This window comes from Aspergillus aculeatus (assembly GCF_001890905.1).
Source record: "Aspergillus aculeatus ATCC 16872 unplaced genomic scaffold ASPACscaffold_14, whole genome shotgun sequence".
NCBI classification, from domain to species: domain Eukaryota; kingdom Fungi; phylum Ascomycota; class Eurotiomycetes; order Eurotiales; family Aspergillaceae; genus Aspergillus; species Aspergillus aculeatus.
In genome coordinates, this window is record NW_017962989.1 from 983,194 (window position 1) to 1,009,224 (window position 26,031).

The 26,031-nt window shown below is 53.2% G+C and overlaps 9 protein-coding genes across 9 annotated transcripts; 4 read left to right on the top strand and 5 right to left on the bottom strand.

The window, feature by feature from the left end:
* Positions 1-9: 9 nt before the first annotated feature.
* ASPACDRAFT_80798 (uncharacterized protein) lies at positions 10-1,179 on the bottom strand. The gene is made up of 2 exons (XM_020205734.1): positions 890-1,179; positions 10-819 (listed from the first exon to the last, which is right to left on the bottom strand). The coding sequence occupies exons 1-2, from the start codon at positions 914-916 to the stop codon at positions 406-408; spliced, it is 441 nt and encodes a 146-aa protein (XP_020053689.1). The 5' UTR covers positions 917-1,179; the 3' UTR covers positions 10-405.
* Positions 1,180-2,045: 866 nt separating this feature from the next.
* Positions 2,046-7,663, top strand: ASPACDRAFT_54074 (formin sepA; the record flags this gene model as incomplete). The annotated part of the gene is made up of 3 exons (XM_020202824.1): positions 2,046-5,395; positions 5,442-6,780; positions 6,845-7,663. The coding sequence occupies 3 exons, from the start codon at positions 2,046-2,048 to the stop codon at positions 7,661-7,663; spliced, it is 5,508 nt and encodes a 1,835-aa protein (XP_020053690.1).
* A 965-nt stretch (positions 7,664-8,628) lies between these two features.
* Positions 8,629-10,775, top strand: ASPACDRAFT_33133 (tRNA modification GTPase; the record flags this gene model as incomplete). Its single annotated transcript, XM_020199936.1, has 3 exons — positions 8,629-8,886; positions 8,979-9,223; positions 9,314-10,775. 3 exons carry the CDS (start codon positions 8,629-8,631, stop codon positions 10,773-10,775), a joined length of 1,965 nt encoding a protein of 654 aa, XP_020053691.1.
* Positions 10,776-12,410: 1,635 nt separating this feature from the next.
* Positions 12,411-14,798, bottom strand: ASPACDRAFT_10995 (ankyrin repeat protein; the record flags this gene model as incomplete). The annotated part of the gene is made up of 1 exon (XM_020195439.1): positions 12,411-14,798. A coding segment is annotated over one exon (2,388 nt), but the record flags the coding sequence as incomplete, so codon positions are not given.
* A 377-nt stretch (positions 14,799-15,175) lies between these two features.
* Positions 15,176-16,574, top strand: ASPACDRAFT_124319 (uncharacterized protein). The gene has a single exon (XM_020196733.1). The coding sequence runs from the start codon at positions 15,666-15,668 to the stop codon at positions 16,206-16,208; it is 543 nt and encodes a 180-aa protein (XP_020053693.1). The 5' UTR covers positions 15,176-15,665; the 3' UTR covers positions 16,209-16,574.
* ASPACDRAFT_80801 (cytochrome b5 reductase family protein) lies at positions 16,575-17,685 on the bottom strand. Its single transcript, XM_020205735.1, has one exon. The coding sequence runs from the start codon at positions 17,402-17,404 to the stop codon at positions 16,637-16,639; it is 768 nt and encodes a 255-aa protein (XP_020053694.1). The 5' UTR covers positions 17,405-17,685; the 3' UTR covers positions 16,575-16,636.
* A 317-nt stretch (positions 17,686-18,002) lies between these two features.
* Positions 18,003-20,663, top strand: ASPACDRAFT_124323 (putative amino acid transporter). The gene is made up of 2 exons (XM_020196734.1): positions 18,003-19,318; positions 19,378-20,663. Exons 1-2 carry the CDS (start codon positions 18,281-18,283, stop codon positions 20,176-20,178), a joined length of 1,839 nt encoding a protein of 612 aa, XP_020053695.1. The 5' UTR covers positions 18,003-18,280; the 3' UTR covers positions 20,179-20,663.
* Positions 20,664-20,690: 27 nt separating this feature from the next.
* ASPACDRAFT_54078 (glycoside hydrolase family 32 protein) lies at positions 20,691-22,576 on the bottom strand (the record flags this gene model as incomplete). The annotated part of the gene is made up of 2 exons (XM_020202825.1): positions 20,691-21,070; positions 21,145-22,576. The coding sequence occupies 2 exons, from the start codon at positions 22,574-22,576 to the stop codon at positions 20,691-20,693; spliced, it is 1,812 nt and encodes a 603-aa protein (XP_020053696.1).
* Positions 22,577-23,229: 653 nt separating this feature from the next.
* On the bottom strand, positions 23,230-25,747 carry ASPACDRAFT_33033 (CeGAL family transcription factor; the record flags this gene model as incomplete). Its single annotated transcript, XM_020199926.1, has 5 exons — positions 23,230-23,514; positions 23,601-24,195; positions 24,257-25,261; positions 25,343-25,429; positions 25,575-25,747. The coding sequence occupies 5 exons, from the start codon at positions 25,745-25,747 to the stop codon at positions 23,230-23,232; spliced, it is 2,145 nt and encodes a 714-aa protein (XP_020053697.1).
* Positions 25,748-26,031: the final 284 nt, after the last annotated feature.

Consider the following 26,031-nt stretch of genomic DNA (forward strand, 5'->3'; position numbering starts at 1 on the left):
AATGTTGAGCACTGACATAGACTTTCCTGGCGACGCCTTGACAGTAGTCTATATCTGGATTCCTTCCGCAATAAGAAAACCTGCCCCGTGCCGCCGCAATGGACCCATTCATCTGGAGTTGTGGTATTCATGCAGCCTCTAGGCCCCGAATGTTGTGTTGTGTTCTGTGCGAGTCAATGGCCACTTCAGCCTACTTGACTCTAACCTGAACCTATGAACTTAACTTAGCTACATAACATAACTTATACGGGTGGTTTCCACTTCGAGCACTGTAGATATTGTGACCCAGCTGGCTGCGCAAAGATGTGATGACATCCTCAGTGACATGTGGGAGTGAGTTAGTGACAGCATTCCGTAAATATCTCTATAGGTATTAAAGACATGGGAAGCGGATTATTGCAAAAACTAGCGTCGAGACTGCGGATGGTTCTCTTCCTCGTCCTCACTGTCATCCATGAACCCGGCCTCGAGTTCCCGACTGAGTCGTCTCCCAGAGTCGACAACTGAGTTGCGTTGCCGTTCGAGGGCCCCTCTTCGCTCTACATCCATGTCCATCCCCACCATGATCTCGCCCTCTTCATCGTATATACTGATGTTGTCGTCCTGGTCGGCTAGATGCTGCCGCTGCCACGATGAGGGCAAGAACCGGCGCATGATGGCATCGGCGATGCGGTCCCGAAGGGTCAACGTGTGGGCGGAGATCGTGTGGAGCGGCAGATACTGCGAGTAACGTTGATGATAACGTCGAAAGAAGGGGATGATCACGAAGGAGAAAAGGAGATAAAGGGTTAGCGAGATCACCGCGGGGATGATCATCGTCTGCGCAAGGAAGCCGTCTGTTAGGGCCGTGACGAGTCAGATATGGGGGCTGATGGAAGAAGAGGTTCACCTTTGCAAAATTTGATGCGGAACCCATCTTGGCTTGCAAGCGTCCCTCCGGGCCCGAGGAATCCGGCGCTTGTCGTGTGTCGTCTACTCTCCAGAAGAAAGAGGAAGCGGAAGCGGAGGAAGTGGAGGAGGAGGAATAGGAGAAGGCAGCAGCAATCGCAAGCGGGTAACCAATGCACGACGCAAGGCTGTGTGATCCAATCCCCAAGAGACAGAAAATTAAAATGCCATAGTAACCAGAGATCTCCACAGATACAGAGGTTCAACCATCGGGGAAATTTAACAGCACAGTGGAACAGCACATGGTCTGGCTATTCTCTCCACTCACCTGCTCCGACGAGGCCGCCGATAACCTCCGTGCACGTGATTCCGCCATGGCAGTCCGTCCCACCTTCGAATAGTCTGCTCGAGTAGTCTGAGAATGGTAGGCGGTCAAGGGTACGTGCAGTGCAGTGCAGTGCAGGACAAAGATAGAATCATATCATATCACGTGGTCAGTACTGTTACTCTGGGGAGAGCCACTGGTTAACTGCAACAGTAAGTGGTGTTCTAGAGCCGCTCTTCAATCATGCCGCCCCCCTGATGCCCCGTGCTTTACAGTCCTGACATGCAAAAAGACTCCAGCCACTAAACCACATCCTAAAAGGGTTTCTATTTCCAACTGCTAGAGTAGGATAGCCCTACTAGGTGGAAATCTGAATCTCTTGACTCAGAATAGATCGCCTCTTTCCCTTCGTTTGCGATCCATACATTGGGGGAATCTCCGTGGTGTTCAGAAGGCGGAATTCCCACCTCTTTCTCTCTCTCTCTCTTTCTCTCTCCCCCTCCTCCTTCCTTCCTCTCTCCCTCCCTCCCTCCTCCCTCCCTCTTTTACTCTTACGCCCGCTCCGCTGCGGGTAATAATAATTTCCTTCTAGTCAATTCAGGAGTGCAAGGTCCTACGCTGGCGCCTTGGATCTTCTTTTATTTTCTCCTCTCTCTTTCTCTTTCTTGATTTCTTCCTCTCATCCGAATCCTAAATTAACGACGACACCGGGAATCGGACGAGTCGTTTGGACGGAAGGGAAGATTATCATTAGCGCTCTTTTCAGCCTTCTCTTTCCTCAGCGGATTTCGCTCATGCTGCGCTTTGCATCTCCCAAGCGACGTTCGTCAAGATGCCAACCAGCACGTCTGCGCCAGAAAAATCGAGACAGACCTCCGCTGGGAAGTCGTTCTTTGGGAGGAAGTTGCACAAAGAGAAGTCGGTAGACGAACGTTACGACTCGCATGGCTCGCACGATAGTTTGGCGCCTCCTGGAAGCGCCCCCGGCTCTCGCTCATCCCGCCATTCCAAACGGTCATCCGTCCAGTCCGTGGACTATCCCCACGAGTTTGATCCCAGTGGCGTGTCCATGACCGCAGGTGTCCTGACTTCGATTCCCTACGAGAGCTTGCCCGCCGATACCCGATCGCCTGTCCCCGTTGATCACCTCTCAAGACCTAGTTCGTCCTCACGTAAAGAACCGTCGCCGAACCATCTCGCCAAAGGAAACAGCGACTACCACCAATACCCGGCATGGAACCCGGCCAGCGTCCCCAACAATAACAACCCCACTACCGCCACCACCACCACCAACAGCGCTTCGTCGCACCCAACTGGCCCCCGGCCACCTCCGCATGGCTTGAACGTGACCATGACGGGAAGTACATCGGGGGATAAGGGTGCTCGATATCAGCAGTGGGGACGCCCGGGCAGCTCTGCAGCCAGTACTGGCTTTAGCCACAGCTCCTCCTCTACGCTAGATTCATCGGCGCAATCGCGCTTGTCCTTCGACCAGCTTAGTGTTCATTCGTCGATGTCATCTAATACTCGGGGTTCAAGCTATTATGCATCAGAGAGCTCTTCGCGCACGCTGACACCCTCGAATTCCGCCGATCGCACAACCTACGCATCAAATGGCAGTTCCGGCCGCCTGTCGAATGCACAGGCAGCATGGCAATCGACCCAGCCCGCTCAACCACCCAAGATTCCGGTTAACCAGGAGCAATATCTCGCCCGACCGAGAGACGATCGAGTGGTGGATCAACTGTTTATCGAGCTGATGCAGAAACGAGGATGGCAGAACCTCCCGGAGCAGGCCAAACGACAGATGCTCGCTTATCCGGCTTCGAAAAAGTGGACCTTGGTGCACCAGGACCGGTTGACGGAGATACAGGGGGAACAGAAGCGGCGGCAGAATGCTCGGCAGACTCACGGCCATGATGGACCCTCGGGTATTCTGGAACGCGCTGATGAGGAGGGAAGCCCCGAGTGGTATGTGAAGAAGGTTATGGACGATTCAATCACCTCGAAACAGCTGGCCAGTCTAAGTGTCAGTCTACGAACGCAACCAATCAGTTGGGTCAAGGCGTTTGTTGAGGCGCAGGGTCAAATCGCTTTGACAAACGTGCTTGCCAAGATCAATCGAAGGAAGGCCACAGGTGTCGTCCCAGCTCCCCCGACAGGGGACAAGGATTTGGATCGTGAATATGACATTGTCAAATGTTTAAAGGCCTTGATGAACAACAAATATGGAGCAGACGATGCTCTCGCACATCAACAGGTCATTGTGGCTCTTGTTAGCTCACTGCTATCCCCTCGATTAAATACGCGAAAGCTGGTCAGTGAAGTCTTGACCTTTCTCTGTCACTGGGCCGAGGGCCATGGGCACCAGAAGGTCCTCCAGGCTATGGACCATGTCAAGAATCATCATGGGGAAACCGGCCGTTTCGACGCCTGGATGCGTATTGTGGAGGTGACCATCGATGGCCGAGGGAAAATGGGCAGCCTGGTTGGCGCAAGTGAAGAATATCGCAGCGGCGGCATAGGCATGGAGAATCATCTCATGGAATATGCTGTTTCAACCATGCTGCTCATCAATATGTTGGTGGACGCGCCCGAGAGCGATTTGCAGCTCCGCTGTCATATTAGAGCTCAGTTCATTTCTTGCGGCATCAAGCGCCTCATGACCAAGATGGAAGGCTTTCAGTACGAGGTCATCGATAAGCAAATTGAACGGTTCAGGGAGAATGAAGCCATTGACTACGAAGACCTGCTGCAACGGGAGAGCAGCAGTACGAAGGACAGCATCGAGGGCGAGGTCAAGGATATGAGTGATCCTTTGCAAATCACAGACGCCATCACCGCTAGGATACAGGGCACTCGGGCTCATGATTACTTCCTATCGGCCATGCAGCACATGCTCCTGATCCGGGAGAATTCTGGCGAGGATGGTCTTCGTATGTACCAGCTGGTGGACGCTATGCTCAGCTATGTCGCTATGGACCGTAGACTTCCCGATCTTGACCTCCGACAAGGGTTGACCTTCACCGTGCAAAGTCTTTTGGACCGCCTGCATACAGACTCCGAGGCAAGACGAGCTTACGATGAATCTTTGGAAGCTCGCCAGATCGCGGAGGCTGCTCTTGCGGAGCGCGATGAGATGAAGGCCCAGGTAGAGCTTGGCGCAGATGGCTTGGTTAAGAAGCTGCAGAAACAGATTGATGAGCAGACAGGGATCATCGAGCTGCAACGGAGACGTGAGGAAGTGATGCAGGCGGAGCTTGCGGATGTTCAGAGGCTACGGGCTCAAGAGTTACAGCGGAATGAGCTGGAAACTCGAGAACTCTACCTAATGCTCCGAGACGCTCAAGATATAGCTGCATCTACTGCCAGGAAGAGCAACATGGCCGAAGCGGATCCTTCACAGATGAGAGGCATCCTCGACCGAGAGAAGCTCTTGGAGCGATTGGAGATGCAGCTCGAGCGGACCAAGACACAGTTCAAGCTGGAGGGCAAGGTATGGGGCCAACATGTCACCTCAGATAGACTGCGTGAGCTTCGAGAGCAGATGGATGGCGAAGCCGATGCCGACAATGAGTTCGGACAACGGACAGGTCAAGGCCTGGACGTCAACGCCTTCGGATCGGTTCACCGGAAGAGAAGCCATCTACCGGGCATGGGCCAAGACGACAGTTCCGAGATTCAGACGCCAGTCGACGAGTCCGGTGATGTCATATACGAAAAAGCACGCCTTGTTGATCTTCATCGACCCAAAGTCAATCCTAAGCAAGCCAACGGTCTCCTGGGAGAAATCGCCTCGAAGGTTCCTAAGATTGACGCTGAGGAGGCTGACGATGCTGGGACAAATGGCTCCGTGGACAACAAACTTGCTGAACCTGGAACAGAAGATCACCCTGCCACTTCACAACAAGAAGGAGCCAGGGTCGAGGGTGCAACTGAAAAGGTCGAGAATAAATGTGCTCCTGCTCCTGCTCCTCCACCCCCACCCCCGCCTCCGCCTCCTCCTGCGCCAGGAGGGCTGGGGTTCGCTCCTCCTCCTCCTCCACCACCTCCGCCTCCTCCTGCGCCAGGAGGGCTGGGGTTCGCTCCTCCCCCTCCTCCGCCTCCGCCCCCGCCTCCAGGAGCTGTCGGGGTTCCACCTCCGCCCCCTCCGCCCCCTCCTCCTCCACCAGGAAAATCAGGGTTCCCCGCCCCCTCCGCCCCCCCCTCCTCCGCCGCCCGGTGGAAGACCTGGGCCTCCACCACCCCCTCCTCCTCCCGGTGCTTCTTTCGGTGCCCCTCCACCCCCTCCCCCACCTGGTGCTGGTGGATTCGGAGGTTGGCGCGCAAACTACATGGCTTCTCAAGCTCTTCCTCATCACCAGACAGCTCTCATGCCATCTATCCGGCCTAAGAAGAAACTCAAGGCACTCCATTGGGATAAGGTCGATACTCCGCAGGTGACCGTGTGGGCATCTCATGCTCCTACTGCTCAAGCAAAGGAGGAGAAGTATGTGGAGCTGGCGAAGAAGGGAGTCTTGGATGAAGTCGAGAGACTGTTCATGGCAAAAGAGACCAAGATCTTCGGCAAGGGCGCGGGAGGCAAACAGCGTACGGATAAGAAACAACTCATCTCCAACGAGCTGTCCAAGACTTTCCAGATTGCTATGGCCAAATTCTCTCAATTCTCTGCGGACGATGTTGTACGGATGATTATTCATTGCGACACGGAGATCCTCGACAATCTGGTCGTCATGGATTTCTTACAGAGGGATGAAATGTGCACCATACCCGAGAATATCTCAAAGTCTATGGCGCCATACAGTAGAGATTGGACCGGCCCAGATGCTGCCAGCGCCGAGCGGGAGCAGGATCCTACTGAGCTCACGCGCGAAGACCAGATCTACCTTTATACGGCGTTCGAGCTGCACCATTATTGGAAGGCAAGAATGCGTGCTCTTGCGTTGACACGCTCGTATGAGCCAGACTACGAGCATATCTCCGCCAAACTGCAGCAAGTCGTGCAGGTCAGCGAGTCTCTGAGAGACTCCGTGGCCCTAATGAATGTTCTTGGCTTGATCTTGGACATTGGTAATTTCATGAACGATGCCAATAAGCAAGCTCAAGGCTTCAAACTGAGCTCCCTCGCACGCCTCGGTATGGTGAAGGATGATAAGAATGAGACTACATTTGCAGATCTGGTCGAGCGAATTGTTCGAAACCAGTATCCCGAGTGGGAGGGCTTTGTGGATGAGATCAACGGCGTTATCGCCATTCAGAAGCTCAACGTCGACCAACTGCGCACGGATGCTAAGAAGTACATAGACAACATTAAGAACGTCCAAGCCAGCTTGGACGCTGGCAATCTCAGTGATCCGAAGAAATTCCATCCTCAGGATCGGGTCAGTCAAATCGTTCAAAGAAGCATGAAGGATGCTCGTCGCAAGGCCGAGCAGATGCAACTTTACCTGGACGAGATGGTCAAGAGCTATGATGATATCATGGTGTTCTACGGCGAGGATAACACGGATGAAGGCGCCAGGCGGGACTTCTTCGCCAAGTTGGCTACATTCTTGCTGGAGTGGAGGGTAAGTACATGCAATTGCTTTGCGTCGAAGGCTTCTTTATTCTAACCGTGATATCAATGTCCAGAAATCCAAGGAGAAGAACATCAGCCTGGAAGAGAATCGGAAACGCATCGAAGCATCTCTGTCTCGCAAGCGGGTTAATGCAGGTCTGGCAAACGGCGCCGGTACAGCTACAGAAGGGCCACAGTCCCCCGCCACGAGCGGTGCTATGGATTCACTTTTGGAGAAGCTGCGTGCGGCGGCTCCTCAGGCGAGGGATCAGCGCGATCGTCGGCGTCGCGCCCGTTTGAAGGAGAGACATCAGGTCCGCGTGGCTTCGGGACAGAAAATGCCAGATCCCGCTGGGTCTGAAGGCGCAGAAGCCGGACAGATTGAAGAGACTGGCAGCAATGACACGAGCAACGCGGGTGCAATCGATGCCAACTCGGCCAACACGGGTCTTCTGAGTCCTCCGGGTTTGGAGTCCGAAGCCCCCGAGACTTCGAGCCAAGATGCTCAGCATGTGTCAGAAAGCGAAGACGTTGCGGACCGGGCTGCAAGCATGCTGCAGGGTCTTCGGGACAATGTTGACGGTGAGCGTCAAAGAAGAAGACGTGAGACAGCCGAGGAAGAGCGGCGTAAACGCAGGCTGCGGAGACGCAACGGTGCCTCTAGTACCAGCAAAGACAGCGCCGATGGCTCGGTGGTAGCCTCTGCGTCCGAACCACTTTCCCCTCCCCAGACAGATCCGATTGAACCGGATGATGTGAGTATCGCCAGTCCTCGAGACGGAGATGACACAGCTCCTCGAACACCCTTGACGCCATCTATTGTGGTATCGCCAACCGCCGACCAAAAGCTACAGTTACCTGGCGATGACGAGCCCAGTGAAGGTTCTCCCTAAACAAATCCGTGGAGTAGATTGACCACTGCCTCATATCTCTCCACTCCATGTCCCTCTTTCCCCCAATTTCATTTCCACTTCGCAACGCCCATTTCGTCCTTCCGTGCACTTGTTGCATGAACTAATCGCATTCCTTCTTTCCTAATCTAATGTTTGATAGACCAACCCATGCCGTCTCGGAAGATGTCACTATGTGTATGATGTTCCCCTGGCTGCGTGTTTCAGACACGTCTGTCTTCGTTTCTTTTGATCTTCTTCGAGGGCTGTCAAGCGGCGATGCCAAGTGGGAGATTGGAGGTTTGGTATCCTTTCCTTCGTGGCTTCTGCTTTGATTCGTCCTCCCTGCACCAAGCTGTTGCATTCGTTTCCCGAGTACATTTTCACTTTCCTATTTTCGTTTCTCCTTGACCCTTTATACATCATGCTTTCCATCTCCTTGATCTCCCAGCGATTCATAGCCTCTGACATTTCCCCCTTTCTTTTTTATTATCAACTTCGGTCTCCATTTTCTGTCTGTGTACATACTCGGCTTTTCATTGTTTTCTTCTTGTTTATTATATCTGGATGTCGTTCCGGCGACTGTTGCATATCTCTGGCGGAGGAGGATTGTGAGGCGTATGGCCGTGTGTCTTTCGGTGCGCAGGCGTGACGAAGGGGCGCAGGGTCCCTGTGATATGGCCTTTTCCTACTACATCTACTGGTTTACCAAGCTTAGTGCATACGCAGAGTGGTCCCCAGAATATATATGGGACCCGTAACATCTAATGCGAATACAGAGTACTGTACTTATCATGCTTGTGTGAGTGGATGAGTGTCTTGAGTAATGATATCGACGAGGGTGGGACCGACTGCACGTGATCCCTACCTCCGCGGCATTCTGCGCCAACATTCGAGCCATCCTCTACCCCAACTATCCAGCTTTATGAGGCAATTATTGGTTCTCAGCGACTGATACGATTTTGCGCATGCGAGGCTTCAATCTTCGAACCCTGCGGTGGGCTGCTGCCGCCCGCCCATTGTTGCCGGCCCAGAATCGAGCTGTTTTGTCGAGACGCTCTCCGGCACCACTGCTACTATTAAGTCCATCACTACGCCGCTGCTTCTCAGCCTCTGGCCCGGATTTCTCACTCTTTGATGCCGACTCCACAATCTATGCCCTCTCCACCGCTCCCGGGCGAGCCGCTATCGCCGTCGTGCGAGTATCTGGTCCAGCATGCGTGCAGGTATACATCTTGACCCGCATTCATTTCGCTTTCAGTTTCAGCGCTTATCGAGACCTGTCCTGTCAACCGCTAACTAACCTCACCTTTTGTAGATTTACAACGCTCTCTCCCCCTCCGCGCCCCTCCCTCGCGCCCGTCACGCCGCCGTCCGCACGCTCTACGACCCCCTCCACCCTCCATCCTCGAACACCATCCTCGATGCCGCAGCCTTGGTGCTTTACTTCCCCGGCCCCCGAACCGTGACAGGGGAAGACGTGCTCGAGCTTCATTTGCACGGGGGTCCGGCGATCGTTAAATCCGTATTGACCGCGATCGCGAACCTCAACCCGCCATCCTCGTCACTGTCCTCCTCAACGTCTACAACTACCACAGCAACATATCCGAAGGATCCCCGAGTCCCCCTCGAAACGCCCTCTAGAAGAGGGAGGAAAGGAGGAGGAGGAACGATCCGCTACGCCGAGGCAGGCGAATTCACGCGTCGGGCCTTCCTCAACAACCGGCTGGACCTCCCCCAGATCGAAGCGCTGGGGGAGATCCTGCACGCGGAGACAGAACAGCAGCGACGGATCGCCGTGCGTGCGGCGAGCAGCAGCAGCGGCAGTGGTGAGCAAGGCGGCGCGCTGTCGCAACGCTACGAGCAGTGGCGGCATCAGCTGCTGTACGCGCGCGGCGAGCTGGAGGCGCTGATCGACTTCGCCGAGGACCAGCATTTTGACGAATCGCCGCGCGAGCTGGTCGGGTCCGTGGGCCGGCAGGTGCGCGCCCTCCAGGCGCAGATCCAGCTACATATCGGCAATGCCGCCAAGGGCGAGTTGCTGCGGAGCGGGATCCGCGTGGCGTTGCTGGGGGCCCCCAATGCGGGCAAGAGCTCGTTGCTGAATCGGGTAGTGGGCCGCGAGGCGGCCATCGTCAGTACCGAGGAAGGGACTACCAGGGATATCGTCGATGTTGGGGTGGATGTTGGGGGTTGGTTTGTGCGGCTGGGTGATATGGCGGGTATCCGGTCGGAGGATGTTTTGGGGGATGATGATGTTGGGAGGAGCTCCGCGGCGGCTCGGAATGTGGTGATCGGGGCGGTTGAGAAAGAGGGTATTCGGAGGGCTAAGGCTAGGGCGTTGGAGTCGGATGTTGTCGTTGTGGTCGTCTCGTTGGAGAAGGAGGAGGAGAAGGGGAGTGCGAGTGCTTCTTCGCGGTTGGCGGTTGAACGAGAAGTCGTTGATGCGGCTAATGAGTGCGCGCGCGCCGGCCGCTGCGTCGTCATTGCGATCAACAAGTGTGACCGGTTGCCCGGCCTGGATCGCCTCCCGGATCAGCTGCTCGCCACCGTCCGCACTCTGTTCCCTGCTGTGCCGGACCGGCGCGTGTTCGGGATCTCCTGCCTAGATGCCCGCCGGGAGACGGGCTCCGTCTCTGGCCCGGTGGCGGAGCACGATCCGGGCCATATCCAGCGCTTTCTACAGGGGTTAATCGCTACATTTGAGGAACTGGCCTCCCCGACGGGGATCAAGGAGGATGCCAATGGCCAGTACGACCGGTCCTACTGGGAGGATTCTCTGGGCGTCACCCACCGACAGAGCTCGAACCTACAACGCTGCCTGGAAGATCTAGACGCGTTCATGATTCAGACTCAACCATCAAACCACCACCACCTTACACACGAGTCCGAGGAAGAAGTCGACATCGTCACCGCGGCCGAGCACCTCCGTTCCGCGGCCGATGCCCTGGCCAAAATCACGGGTAAAGATGAGAGTGGCGACGTGGAGGATGTCCTAGGTGTGGTGTTCGAAAAGTACGTTGTCCCCCATTCTTTCTTTTCGGGTCTATCCCTTTCTCTTCGTTCTATCCGTTCAACGAAAAAACAACACATTTCTGCGCTCTCAAACAAATGACATGGCTAATCACTGGGGAGGGGGTGGCGTGTGGTAACAGATTCTGCGTTGGGAAGTAAATACGACTGCTGCTAGCCCTGAGAAAATCTTCTTTTTTTTATCTTTTGGCACCGCAAACCGCAGCCTATACCTCTCCCATCCATTCGGTGATGCTTCTCCGCAGCCGGGGACCTCGCGAGCATTCTACCGGTTGGTCTCTGCTTTATCATTCACATCGTTATACCCGCCCCGGCCTTGCATATCCATCTGTTCGGCTGCGGTCGAGGTCGAGGTGGAGGTTGATGACGTGGGGGCGTTATATCCGCCTCGACCCATGGAGTCCATGGTCAAAGAGGACTCTCTGGATGGTCCCATTTTCTGAGGTATAACAGCGATGGGAGGTACAGTTGAGATGGATGGGCGGGAATGCTGACGATGTGACAGTACACATGAAAGGTCAGTTGAGGGGGATGAGCTGCGTTGAGGACCGTGTCTTGATGTGTGAATGGGAGGCGCAGTCTGCAAGTTGGTAAGGGGGAAAAGTATGTTGGACACCGACCGACCTGGCTCTAGGTAACGTCTCGAAGATAGGCTGGAACAGGAAAGTGATGAAATCGGCTTGGACCGGATCCAAGCCAGCGACAACACGGGATGTATTTGATAGAAGTATGATGAGAGAGGAAGATAGGCATCATGGTCTCTCGATCCCATCCATGCTTTTATAGAGACTTCGTTCATTTGACTTTGAGATCTCTCAAGTACAAAGACAGCTACGCACGCCCAACTGGCCGTGGACAAGTAGGGCTTAGGGGCCAGATCATTGGAACAACAAGTTAGGTATGAACGGTATTCCCTAATAATACTTAATTGTCTCTCCACCTCCAAGGCCATTGGTCTTACCAGGCGTTTGTTTGCCACGGACCATTTCCCGGGAACGTTCTCCGTGTTGTTCTTCGCTCTGTCGGTGCATGGGTGGCTTTGTTTGGGAACATTCAAGACAAGCTCCAAGCCATAGTCACGATGATGTTATTGATGCGGTGTAGGCAGGATTGTGCTGCAAAGCGCTGGGTCAGGGACCCAGTAGAAGCGAGACTTGCATGAGGTGGATGTCTTGAAATAAATAAATGGCACAGCAGAAGTAACATGAAGCCTGGGCCTGATCACAGGCCTTTCTGCATTGCGGTCTTGTTCGAAAACATGGTTCCTCATCCTTGAGCAAGATGAATCGCTGAAGAGAGACAAGAAGGAGAGGCAGAGAGACCTCTTTTACACGGCAAGCTCAAATGCTTCACCCTCCAACGCCGTGTATACTGATGAAAGAGACGATTCTGAGTCCCAGTGTTCGTCCTCCTCGGATTCCCTCTGATACACTGGGCTTGACATCCATATGGGAGACAAGGAGTATCTGGCACACCGCGGGTCGATGACTGAGCTTGGCGATTCTGGCAAGAAAGTCGGTCCTTTCGTTCGAGCGAATGTTGTCTCCAAGGGAAGACTGATACCTCGGGATTTCCTAGATGAGTCAAGGTGGGGTCGCGCGCTAGACCTAAGCATCGGATGCTCGTTCGCGGGGACAAACGCCTGTTCTTCTACGAGGAAGGCCCCTGGCATGCCACTGAGTCCCAAGTGTCCATGGTTAGGACCAGCTTCTCGACGCATATGTTCCGGGGTGTGGGATCTGCTTGTGGGTAGCCCTTGTTCTAAAGTCCCGGGTAGTTCCTGAGGGATTATGGTTGTTTTTGGAGCGGCATGGGTCTCCATTGGAGCGTCGGACCAGAAGACCGGCGCTGGTCGATGCAAACCTTGATCGTGTTTCTCCGCTGGAAAAGAACAAGTCCAAGAAGGTACGACGTCAAACCTCGACGAAGTCGACTGGTGTATCCGATACAACAGGTTCTGCACCTCCAGCTTTCGCTCGTCCGAGATGTTTGCCGAAGGGGCAAAGCCAAGTCGGTCCACCGTAAGTCCTAAATCAGCATCCTCCTTTGCTGATGCGAGATCGCAAGAGAGGAGTAACCGCAATACGTCAGGGTGTCCGTAGTAAGCGGCATGTCGGTAGGGCGGCCAGCCCCTTTCATCGCGCTTGGCGGCCAATGCACCCCGTTGAAGCAATAGAGTGACCACAGGAAGATGCCCTCCCATCGCTGCTAAACACAACGGGGAATCTTCCTCGGACAAATCTTCATGTGGTAGGTAGATGGGTGACCCTCGATCTAGGAAGTTCTGCACGGCAGCGGCATGACCGTACCGACATGCCACGCAGAGCGCGCGATCTCCCACAGAGTCGCGAGCTTTCAGAGAAGCCCCCTTGTCACAAAGCAGATTGAGTAGGCCCATAGATCCATCAGCAGCCGCTATGTGGACAGGTCTCCGTAGGTCGGGGCTAACGCAAGCTTCTATATCGGCGCCCGATATAAGCAGCAATCTGGCGACATCCAAGCTGTTTGCTATACATGCGTAGTGAAGTGGCGTGAAGCCGGTGTGGCAGCGAGCTTCTAGAGGCAAGTTCTTGCGAATGAGGTGCTCAACAACTGCGAATTGTCCGTTCATCGCTGCTAGATGGAGAACCGTACGACCAGCGATGTTTGTTTTAGCCAATACAGTCTTCTTTACGCCCAATGCATTCACAACCTCGGTATGCCCGTTGAAAGCGGCCCAGTGCAAGGCCGTCATTGAAGCATCATCGACGCATCGAACCGAGGCCTTCCGCTTCAACAGCAATCGGACTGCAAACAGTTGGCCCGTAGCGGCTGCGCAGATGAGAGGTGTTCTGCGATCGTTTCCAGCCGCATCGATATTCGCTTTGCTATCAAGGAGTATCTCAATAACCCTGAGATGACCAGCCTCGCAAGCATAATGCAGTGCCGTCATCATCATTCCGTCCTTCGCTTCCACGTCTGCACCTGCTGAAACCAGAAGTTGAATGATCGCTGCATCACCTTGTTTTGCGGCAGCATGCAGCGCAGTAGTCTGGCTGTCTGCACGCGCATTGAGCTTAGCATGGCATGCGATCAGCAGGCGCGCCGCATCAACGTGGCCATAATACGCTGCCAGCCAGAGGGCTGTTTGGCCGTTAGAGTTTCGCACGTCGATATCTAAAAATTCAGGTAGAAGCAGCTCCAAAACGTTACAGTGGCCGCGGGAAGCTGCTAGATGCAAAGCCGTCGATCCGGATTTATCGGTGGCATCCACTCGCGCGTTCCTTTGAAGCAACAGTTCTACCACTTCTGCGTTTGCGTTCTGAGATGCGACAAGTAATGCCGTTCGGCGAGTGGACATGTGACGAACTTCAATATCATGACCCTTCTCGAGAAGATGCGCAATGTCAGCTCGAGATCCGGTCTGAGACAATTCAACCAATAACGGTGCAGTTGAATTATCGGCTGTGATCAAGTCGTTACTCGTCCCTATGTTCCTCGCATAGACCCGTCGCTCCGTGCGACTACGAGCGGGGCAAGATGGGGTTGTTGCGGACCAGCTAGGTCGTCCGAACTGTCGAACGATGGACCGGATTCTCTCACGTCGTGAGCCCGAGGTGCGAGACACCCGCGACGAGCCAGTCACGTCCGATTGCCACCGGCGTGTCTGGGTTGGACTCGAATGAACGGGTTGCGGAGTATGAGATACGCTCCGCTTGTGGCCTTGAGAGGGGCCAGTTGTCGTAGGAGACAGGCGGAGTGGAAGCACCAGGCAGTTTGTTTCTAACATGTGTAAGCCCGACGCAGCTTCGCCAGATTGTCTTTCGTACGGAGTACTGCTGTTCCTACGATCACGGCGAGAAAGAGGAATATCTGTCGTGGTCGCGAGAGCCTCTATTGGCTGCGAAGGCTGCGTATCGGGGAGGTCGTTCCTCCAGGCCTTTTCGAATTCCGATCGAGTGCTCACTGGGGCGGATGAGCGACGATTCATGCTACCAGGCGCTGTGCGAGAGGATGCGTAGTCACTAAATGTCCGCCGGGTTGGACCGTCCTGGTAAAGCCTGTGGATTGTTCTGCGATTGTCTGTTCGTCGTAATGGATGGTAGACCTGCTCAGAAGGAGTCTGACTGGGCTGGTTTCGCATTAACCGAGTCATTGGTCATTGATACTTTTCTGCAGCAGAGCAGAGAAAGAGAGAAGAAACGGCTGTTTTTGTCTCAGCCGAACCTCCTCTATGGTGTCAACATTAGTTATCTAACTGGTTTTCCTCCCTCTCCTTGCGCATGCTCGGAACCCAATCTGTGCAGCGTCATGGCCCGATGTGCCAAGTGTCAGCGCAGTTTGGATTGAATTGTCCGGAAGAGCTTCCTTGACTGCAGGGCTACTGCTCAGCTCGATCTGGAGCATTGACTTGTACGTGGCCCAATCATGCAGCGGTGTGATGTCAGCTTCTCACTGAAGCAATTGTAAACGCGTCGGTCGGGGAAATACAGCGGGTCAGATCTGCAGAGAGAGGAAGAGGAAGAGGAAGAGGAAGAGGAGGCGCGTACGGAGTACTTTGTTCCAAGTTCCAAGTTACCACCACATACTACCCAGTTTAGTAGTCTATCTACTGAGCCTGGCGTACTCCGTACTCCGTATTCCGTACTCCTTCCACTCGTATTTTCTCGATGGTCTGTATCTGTCTACATATCCTTACCTAGGTAATACATACATACTGTACATTCATACATACGTACCTCCCCCATGCATGCAGAAATTCCCACCGATCTTTCTACTAGTACTTACCAAGACAATTCGTCTCACTAAAAGCTGAAGAAAAGATATGATATGACTGGACATTCTATTTCACTTTTCCTTTGCTTTTTTTCTCTTCGTTCGTGTTCTTCTTAATTTATTCTCTTGCCTTCCTCCAAAGAGCACTGATCACACCATTGGCTCCACTCCGCTACTCCCGACGGCCATACCGGTCATCTTTATAATGAGCTCCTGCATGTTCGGAGGCAGCTGCCAACCTTGTGCGTATTCACTTGGTCGTCTGCTCGGGCCTTTCCTGATCTACGTTCTGGCTTTCCTCCAAGTCGCATGCCAGAATTCAGCCCGTACGCCAGCTGAACGGCTTATGGTCAGTACCACGGTAATAAACTTCGCGATGGTGGCTTATTCGATCGAGCACAACGCTTCTGAGGGACGGAGGGCCTTATTCATGCCGCTACGCGGGAAGATAATAAATATTAAGAGGGTGCTGAGTCAAATGGCGGTGGCCGCCTGTTCATGGGAGCATGTCATCGATCTCCCCCCGGAACTTTATCCACGTACGAGGTACTGTACAGTGGTACTAATCGGTTGGTCGCCTCACAGGACACGATCTCCACATAGCTGTGCTCGAGGAAGCTGGGTTACATTTCGGTCAGACCTGCGTTATCCTCGGCCTTCCCTCGGAAACTGGTCGATGGGCTTCTCCCCTCAAGGCTGGCGCCCTGGCACGCCTGCGCGCATTGATAGCGCGTTGACAGCGCCTTTACGAGATATATGAGTTGGAGGGGTCGGGTTGAGGGAGTTTCCTGAACAAGGGCTTGGTGGGGGAGGGAGAGAGGAAAAGAAGAAAAGAAGGTCTTGACGGGGTAGTACGACGTATAGTGTTTGGGCTTATTCAATGAACAATTCCATAGTACGTAGTCTACGGAGTAGTTATGGAATAAACAGCCCGACTCCACAACCTTGTTCTGGTCGGACCCCAATCAGAGAACAGCCCTCAATCCTTCAATCTACTGTATGATGTCTTTCCACACCGTCAAGAAAGTAGCTGGACTCATACTGACCACTATTTACCCACCGTGCTGTACCTACGAATAACGTTAGGTTATACATATCTACGCGATACATATCTACGCGGGGGCTTGTAATCATCCTTGTTTACCTACTGTCCTCTATCCTTATATCTAAAGCGTACATAGAACGGCCTCACAGCTTCCATACAGCCCAGTCCTTCAGATCAAGCTCTTTGATGATCCCTCGAAGTGGTCCTTGTAACTCCATTCCCTCGGCCCACAGCTTAGGTCCTGCCATATAACTGATGAAGCCTTCTGGTCCAGACACAAGGATCAGATTGTCTTGACTGGGTTTGGGAGACGGCAAGCCGACCGAATCAGTGAAATCCAGGATCGCCTGCTTGCCAATGGCACTACCTTCTTCGTCGACAAAATAGTCCACGGTCATCTGACCAGGATATTGCGCCCGGAGAGCCTCCAGCTCTCGGACAATGAGGGATTGAGACGGGTTGAGAGGCGACGCGACCGGAGCTGGGCTGGCTGCTGGTGTTGAACGACCAAAGAACCACGACCTCTGCGGAGCTGGAGTCACTATTGTGTCATTGATTCCCCCCGAACAGTCGTCCCGGTTTCGGTTAGCCCAAAGAATATGAATTCTAGGTTTACAAGTCTGATTTGTGCGACGAAGAAGCGTGTGTGCGGCTTGCAACGCCGGGGCAATTCCGGTCCCACCAGCAATGAAGAGAATGCGTTGCGTGCTCGGTGGGATCCCGCATTCGACCCTCGGGCCACACACTTCTATGGGCGAGTCCATATCGAGGTTGTGGAGATAGCGGGAAACTTCGCCATGGGGGTCTCGCCGGATGAAGAACCGCAAGCATTCATCCTCCTCTTCATCTGGCGAGGTTGAGGGAAGGGGAGTATAGTCTCTTCCGATCTGCAGTTGAGGCTGCTTGAACATCACACTCCATATTCCCGTTGTCCATGCTTCCTCGTAAACGGCGCGGTTGCTCCCATCTACCTTGGGCGGCTGTAGAGTGAAAATGCTTCCCGACGATGACACGGGTTCCCGCGATACTAAATAGTATGGGGTGAATTGAGTGGGAGACAAGGTTGATGACCGAGAACCGTATTCGGATCGGATATATGCGCCAATACCGGCGGCAGCCGTTGTAACAAGGGCCACTTGCACCCATCGACGTGATCTCGGTGGCGGCGGAGGAGAAGAGGAAGAAGAAGAGGAGGAGGATGCGGAGGAGGATGCGGAAGCGGAGGCGGAGGACGAGGTATAAAATTGGCGGCTTCTCGTCAGCAGCCTTCCACCGATGGAGGACACATTGTACCGATCGTACCGAGAAAAGCCCTGACTAAAAATCCGGGGCTTCATGGGTGAAGAGAGAGGAACGAGATTCGAGAACATGGGAAGAAGCTATCAAAAGTTGATTAAAAGTTGATTAAAATCAGGGACTGGTGATCCCTCGGCACTAAGCCTGATCGAGCTAACCACGCACCCTGCCCGACCGTCTGTGCTCAATTCATGTTACAGAGACTCATTCATGGTTTCGTTTATTCATTCATTCATCTATTCAGTTCTATTCTCTCCCTCACCTTACCCTTGCTCTCAATTACACTTGCTTCTTCTCTAATTCTCCTCCTTTGTCCTCTGCTCCTTTTGTGTCAAGTGTTGTGTATTATTTCTTGTCTGTTATACGGATACAACGTCACTCATCGCGCGACCTCAACATTGGCATGGACACAGCCCGTGCTCTGTCACTGCTCGCCATCCACCTCCGCTTCACTCAAAAATACTAATCACCCCTGACCATCGGTGAAAGGCATGTCCCAGATAGCCTTTTCCAACCCCGGTTCGAGGTCGGACAGTTACCATGCACCACCCCGGGATTCTCTAGAGCTCGCCTCGCTAGCGTCATCGCCAGATTCCGGTCCTCGATCTTCCTGCTCCTCCTCTCCCTCGGGCATTACCTCTTCGCGCAAGCTCTCCTTAGACGAAGAAGACCCTTTAACCAGTACTCAGCTCCCCGCACAATCTTTTTCCAATCGACCTCGATCCGCGCGCTCATACTCAGTCTCCTCCGCTTTCGATTTCGGGGCGACGCTCTTTCCCTTATCGCAGACTACGGGCGGGTATGCCCCCTTGGGAGCCCCGTCCGCCTTGGACGGAGAGGCTGGCCTAGCTGACGGATCGCTGGAGCGGAACAAGACCTTGACCTACTTGAACGGTCTGTCCCTCGTTGTTGGCCTGGTCATTGGCTCTGGAATCTTCTCCTCTCCTAGCCAGGTCAATGTCAATGCGGGTTCGCCAGGGGCGTCGCTCATTGCGTGGGTAGTTGCTGGGTTGCTGGCATGGACCGGAGCAGCCAGCTATGCAGAGCTGGGTGGAGCTATCCCGCTGAATGGAGGATCTCAGGTGTATCTCGCAAAGATATTCGGAGAATTGGCGGGTTTTCTGTTCACCTGGTGTGCTGTTCTCGTGTTGAAGCCCGGCAGCGCTGCCATCATCGCCATCATCTTCGGAGAGTATGTCGTGCGCGCAGTAGTGGGAGCCGAGGTTGAAACCATCAACCCATGGATAAACAAGGCCGTTGCCTTTGGCGGACTTTTTGTTGTGACTCTGCTGAATTGCATCTCTACACGGGTGGCCGCACGCATTGGAGACTTGTTCATGTTCTTCAAGTTTGTTGCATTGCTGGCTGTCACAATTATCGGCATAGTGGTAGCTATCACAGGTCTCTCCTCAACTGGAAGTGCTAACAAGGAATGGAAGACTGGCTGGTTCGAGGGTACAAATATCGACGTTTCCGCATGGGCGCTGGCTCTGTACGCGGGGCTTTGGGCATTCGATGGCTGGGATAATGTATGCCTTCCCTCTCATACCCCTCATGCTGTTGCGATCTCTAAGACGAACTCATCTAGACCAACTATGTTACCGGGGAATTCAAAAACCCAAACCGGGACCTGCCACGGGTGATTCACACAGCCATGCCGTTAGTCATCCTATCTTACATCCTTGCCAACGTCGCCTACATCCTCGTCCTGCCCCAAGCGACCATTGAAGCGAGCAATACCATTGCGGTACAGTTCGGCGACAAAGTTTTCGGTCATGTGGGTGCTCTCATCTTTGCACTGATTGTGTCCGCAAGTTGTTTTGGTGCCCTAAACGCCACGACCTTCACCAGTGGTCGATTAGTCTACGCGGCTGGAAAAGAAGGTTATCTACCTGAAGTCTTTGGTACTTTGTGGACACGCGGCACTTCCTCCTCTAATCGCCTTCAACACCGGTCTTGGTTGAGCAAGTCGCTTTCCCGGCTGTGCGGCGCCGGCACGCAGATTGGGTTCACCCCCATCAATGCGATGGCCCTCAACAGTGCTCTTACGGTGGTCTATATCGTTGTTGGCGAGTTCAAGACGCTCGTCACGTTTTACGGAGTCGCCGGCTACACATTCTATTTTCTCACCGTGTTAGGCTTGATCGTGCTCCGAGTGCGCGAGCCGTACTTGCAACGACCTTACAAGACCTGGATTTCGACTCCGATCATCTTCTGCTGTGTGAGTCTGTTTCTGCTCAGCCGCGCCGTCATTGCAGAACCGCTGCAGACCTTGATCGTGGTCGCGTTTATTATCGCCGGTGTTCCCGTCTACTACTGGCGTATTTACAAGCGTGACGGACACAAGGCGCTGCCCAGCTGGAAATTCTGGCAGCGAACCTCCCGGTGACTTTCCTCTATTCATGAATGACAGACTCCTCTAATGCCCAACCTCCTCAACTACATAATCTCATTCATCTTCTTCGCTGAGGCTCTGCCGTTCACCTCATTTTTGTTGTGCATTATATTCAAGGAAAGTCTGCATCGGACGAGAAGACGGGTTGTGCTGTAAGGCCACTATGACTTGATGATACCCATTCGCATTCTTCGGATACTGGTTGTGAAGGAGAGCGGGGGACCTTGTTGCTTTCGTTTTCTATAAGATTACGTCTTAATCGCTTACTTTGGGCCACAAATGGATACCACTCGAACAACGGGCGAGGCGGGTCCCTAGGGCTTTTTTTTTCTTAAACCTGCCTGAGTGTCGTCATTGATATAGAGAATCGGAGCATGGGTTGACACGATTGCATTTTGTTATGTTGATCGAGCATTACTCAAACACATATGTATGATAGAGAATATATAATATTGATTAATACTTAGATGATATCTTCGGTGCCTCACCACCTTAGCTTGCAGTGATCATGTCGCAACCAGTCCGTCCCATATATTTGCTTCTAAAAGAAGGGCAGGACTATCCTCCACCGAAGGCTGTGTCTGAACATCTCCCCCCATTGCGAAGAACTGCAATATGGATCGCTTTTGGTCGGCCGGCATGAGGTAGACTCGGGTCGAGATGACCGTTCTCTCGTTGACGAAGACTTCCAGTACACTGGTATCCCAGAATGCATGGATCCGGAGCGTCTCCTCCCGTGGCTCGCCTTGGTCGGTCTCATAAGTGAAGAGAGTATGCGGCGCACTCTCCGGGTCATGGTCTATCTCAGGAGCGGGAGGTGAAGGGCGGGTGATGATGAACGTCTCTTGATGTACGTTCCACGACAAAGTAGTACGACGTTGAGCATCTTTGCTAGACAGTCAGCAAGAGGCCTCGACGAAACATACTTCCAATGGTCGATATCACAAGTGCCATCCATACCTATGCCATGATCTATGAACAGTCCCACTTGGCTGCAGTCCTTTCTGACGGATATCTCGGCTTGAAGTTCCCACTTGCTCGTCGTTATAGAGACGCTGGTGCCTAGTGATGCAGCTAGCTTGGCCGGGTTTTGTAGAGACATATTAGCTAGGTGGCTTCTGTGCGCATTGCTTCGAAGCTTCTCGATTCTAGCATCTGGTCTAATACCCAGGGTGCGAACGGTGCACGTTCCTCTGAAATCAGCTTCGGACTCTATAGATGTGATAGCGGTGAGCTCCGCGCAGCGCGCGCGCATCACGCGGTGCAGTGTCATTATGTTCACGACCCTAGGGATGGAAAGTGTCCCACTCCATCCCTGCTGATGCCGAATTTTATCGGAGAGACTGTCTTCTGCGATCCAGCAGTAGACAACGTGTTGTGAGGTGACGGGATCCCAGAACGAATTGGCCGCGTATCCGCAGCCGTGGTCAAAGATGCCCGAATAGGCATAAGTTGCAAGGGGCTGCTGTTGCGTCCCGATTCCGGGAGAGGGCTCGATGGACATCCAAAGCTGTGCTCTGGCTGCTCTTCTCCGAGGCTTGCCTCGTGTTGACACGCCCTCGGCCCCCATGATGATGAAGCTCCGGGGTCGGTTCTGGTCGTCCGTCAGCGAGACGAAATTCGCAACCTCCCAGTTGACCCCTAGGTCGCCCGACCAGCGGGATGGTCGAGAGTGAAGTCCTATGTGAGCCAAGTATCCTACATAGCTCCACTCTCGCATATCCTGTGGGTTTACTGAGTAGACAAAGACAGTCGGGGTCTCTCCGACAATGCCCCCGGAAACGAACCCACACAGATCCGAAGATGCTAGGGCTCCCGGCTGTTGTAGGATAAATGGCCATTGAGCGATAAAAGGGTCCCTCCAGCCTGTGACGGAAAGATGATCAGGGGGCCCTGGCACGATTGGGTTGCATTCAAGACGCTGCCATGTTGTCCCTCCGTCGGTGGAAGTCGCAAGACTGATCGATTCGGAGCCGGCCACATAGGGTCGTGCATAGTGAATGGGTAAGCATTTCACTGAAGTATAAATCGTGGTGAGGGCCCCAGACTCCCCATAGATCGTACCAGGTCTCCGGCAACCTGTGAACACACCGCACCTGTCATACTCGGCCGAGGGAGTTAGACACGGCTCCTGGGCTTGTTTCCAGGTGAGCAGATCAGATGATGTACAGTGTGCCCACGATATATTCCCCCAATCATTCCCCTTGGGGTTCCATTGAAACGACAGGTGATAGAGACCAGTGGTGGGATCGTATGTCAATCCACACGGGTCATTCAGCCATCCATTGCGCGCAGTGATGTGGAACGATGGGCGCCACTGTTCGGTCTGTTCAGAAAATGTCTCTTGATGGAGGAGGCTCGTGTGATCTGACAAGGGAGGGGGGCAGTGCATGGCGGCGATATGGGATTGAAAATGCTTGTCTCGCTGCAATGTGCAGCAGGGCTACGTTTATAAACACATAGCTTGATGCTGGACGAAGACCTCCCGGCGGATCCTCGGCAAAACTCGTCTTCGTCATCCGCCAGCTAGCTCGAGCTCAAGTTGTCAATTATCTGTTGCCCTCTCTCGAAATATGTAACCACATCACAAGGTTTTCGATTCTTCTCACATGGGTTGTCCAACAATGAGTCCATTTTTTGGAGTGGCATCAGCATGCTGGAGCCTACTCGACTTATTTATTGATACAAATCGTATATTTAATGCGGGCGTAATGGGACAAAAACGCTAATCCCTTACACCTTAGGCACAGCACAAGCGCTCGCCCTACAGACTGGCAGTGCTACCATCATCATCATCATCATCATCATCATCATCATCGCCTGGGGATAATGTATGGTGTCAATGGCCGAAAAAGGCACCCATTTCTAGCCCGCCCATATAACTATGGGCTTCACTGCGCCGTCATCCTTCTAGTCGCATGGAACGTGAATGATTCTCAATCTCGATGTCTTCTGTCTGCGAACCATGACTCTGCAGCACGGGTAACCAACTAGAGTGATGGCAACAGTTTGTAGGCTTTTTTCCACATTCGGCGTAGTAAGAAGCTATTGCGGTGCCCAGGTATCATTAGTCGTATGAACGGAGCTCAAGAGTGCCTTATACTTGTCCATGAAAGGATGGTTGCCCCCACGGAGTGTGTTAAGCAGAAGCAAATAATCTCCTGCCAGTGATTTGGGAGACGTTCCACCATCGGACATATGAGAGACGGGGGGCTGCATGTTCGGTAGTATTCCCGCGGGAGGCGGCACTGTAATGCCCTTGGCGAGGGGCATCTGGATATTGTATAGTACGCTGATGGCCCCAACTACGATGTCATAGAGTTTTTCCACCTGAGTTGGTTAATAACACGACAGGAAAAGACAAATAACCAATAAGAGAGACAAAAGGGAAGATTAAACATGAGGTTACCACATACCAAGCCTATTCCGTGGGCCTCCATGGAGCTCAAAGGTAGGGCTCGACATATATCTAACGTCTCTTGTGCAAGCGTTACAGCGAAATCAAGACAGAGTTCACGGTGCTCGGATACGGGCCGTAAGAAACCATGAGTGGAGCAAAGGACCCATATCCGGTTCTGGAGCCACTTTTTGGTGATGAAAACATCTGCACTTTGTGTCTCTCTTAAACCGATCGTGGGGCGGTTTTGATCACTACCGTGAGCTAGCTTTGAGCTTTCAAACCAATTGTAACCTTTGTATAGCTCGGATTCGCTGACGCGGTTGAGATTCTGGTGAATCACCAATGCCTTTGCCGCTGTGAGCTGTTCGCAATAACCAGCTTGAATACTACACTGTTGGTTCCAGCAGTCAACGACATCCTCATCAATGGCATCAAACAACTCCATCAAGCGGGCCAGCCCCATCATCCCCTCCGCGTCCTTTTCATTGTGGACGATGATACCAGACACCAAACTGTGGGTAGCAGTGTGAATGAAGTCATGAACAGGCCGCATACTAAAGCCCGGCCTGCCCCAGAAGGTAATCGGATGCCTGCGTTGTAACGCATAAGCCCTTCACAAATGGATACCAATTAGCATAAAGATCAATTCCATAGCGCTATCAGAGAGCCTACCTTTCGGTGATTGATAAGACTAGGTAAGTCCGTAGTCGCTGGCCTTTTTCCTCGCTAGGTAAATCTTGATATGAATCTGGATTGTTGAGACCCATGGTAGCCGCAAGATCTAGGGCCTCCCGCAGGCGTAGCCAAGCCGCATTATGCTGATTGCTACCAAAAAGACAACCGAATAGGTAGAAGCTGGTTAGGACGGCCTCGATGGTGGGATGCTCACCAAAATCAGAACAGCTCCGCATCTTTGTCGCTTCATGCATCATGGATCGCGCTTGGCTCGCTCGGGAGGAGGACGTCGAACGCTCCTGTATCTCGATCGGTTGCGTGAGAGAAAAGGCACACAGCGCTAACAACATTGCGCCGAATTGAGGGTTTCTCCGATGTTCATGAGCCAACATGCGGATGAATAGAGCCGCGCGGTTCAGGACTGGCAGAGTAGGGTGCAGACGATCAAAGTAAATATCGATCCACGGGATCATGTTAGCTTCAACAATTGACGCAGGCCACACCATTTGCAAATGATGAGAGGCTGGCGGTACAATATCTGTTTTCGGTGCTGTAGGTCCCGTCGGAGGTATAGTCGGCGCCTGTAGGCTTGCAGAGGTTGGATGTGTCTCGATAATGGAGGGAAGCGACGTTTTCAAGAGGATGTTGTTCCCCGGGAAGTCAAACACGGGCAATTGAGCGTCCAGGGTATCTGGAAGCCAGTATTCTACATCATTGCGCTCGTTCCAGCAAATCCCACCATTGCTTTGTGGCTCGGAAGCGTCTGTGCTCCAGCCTGGCTGTATGGATGGAGTCGCACTTGAAGGAGCGAGCTCTATGGATACTGGGGTTTCGCTTGGAATGGGCCAAGATTGAGTTCGAAGGGTCTCGAAAACCTGATCACCTCGAGACGAGGAATTTGGATGGTAAGGAAAAGCATTTGGGAACGAATTCGATGCTCCCTGAGCTGGGGGGTTGTTCAATGAGAGGTTATTTTGTTGTTGCCGAATCTGGGATACTCGGCTATGAGTTCCGAAACACGATAGGTAAGATGAAAATATTCCAATGAAGATGACTAAGACTATATGAGCGGGATGCACTCACTGGCCAGTGGGGCCTCTTTTCTTCTGAGGCTGGAAAAACGTGCACTCAAAGCCCATAGATACACAAGCTCGACATGGTTGTGACAAGCTGCACTGTCGTCACAAAGACAGGTAGGTTAGCTGCAAGTCTCCACAGTTGCTGCGGGAGAGGGGGAGGAGAGAGGGGAAAGAGGGGGCGGTGAGCGAAGAAGTGAAAGGAACAAGAATGGGGGGAAATAAGGAAGAGATCACACGCCTTGATTTTCCGAAATTTGCACTGATCACACGCGCGCTTCGCAACAGCTCCTAATGCCTTCCTTCGGGATTCTGTGCGGATGGCACCAGTCACTGACGAAGATGATGTTGTGTTTGTTGATGATGATGATGATGACGATGTTGCGGCAACATCCGAGCGTGGCTGGTTCATGATTGTGGCATATTCACAATGGAGAACACAATTGTGACACAGCAGAATGCAAGGTCTCTCAGACGGTCAGACCATCATGGCCAAGCAAGTAAATAAGTTACGTATGAGCAAGTAAGCAAGCCAGCAGGAGTGGGATGGGAGGAGTGGGTTGAGGCTGGATGTTCAATCCGATCGGTCGGCGGCGGGCGGGACTGCAGGGAGCAGGCAGAGAGCCGGGGAAAACAACGAGAGAAATTAAAGCTGAGCGTCACTGCAACCGCGCGGGGAAAAGGCAAAAAACTCCG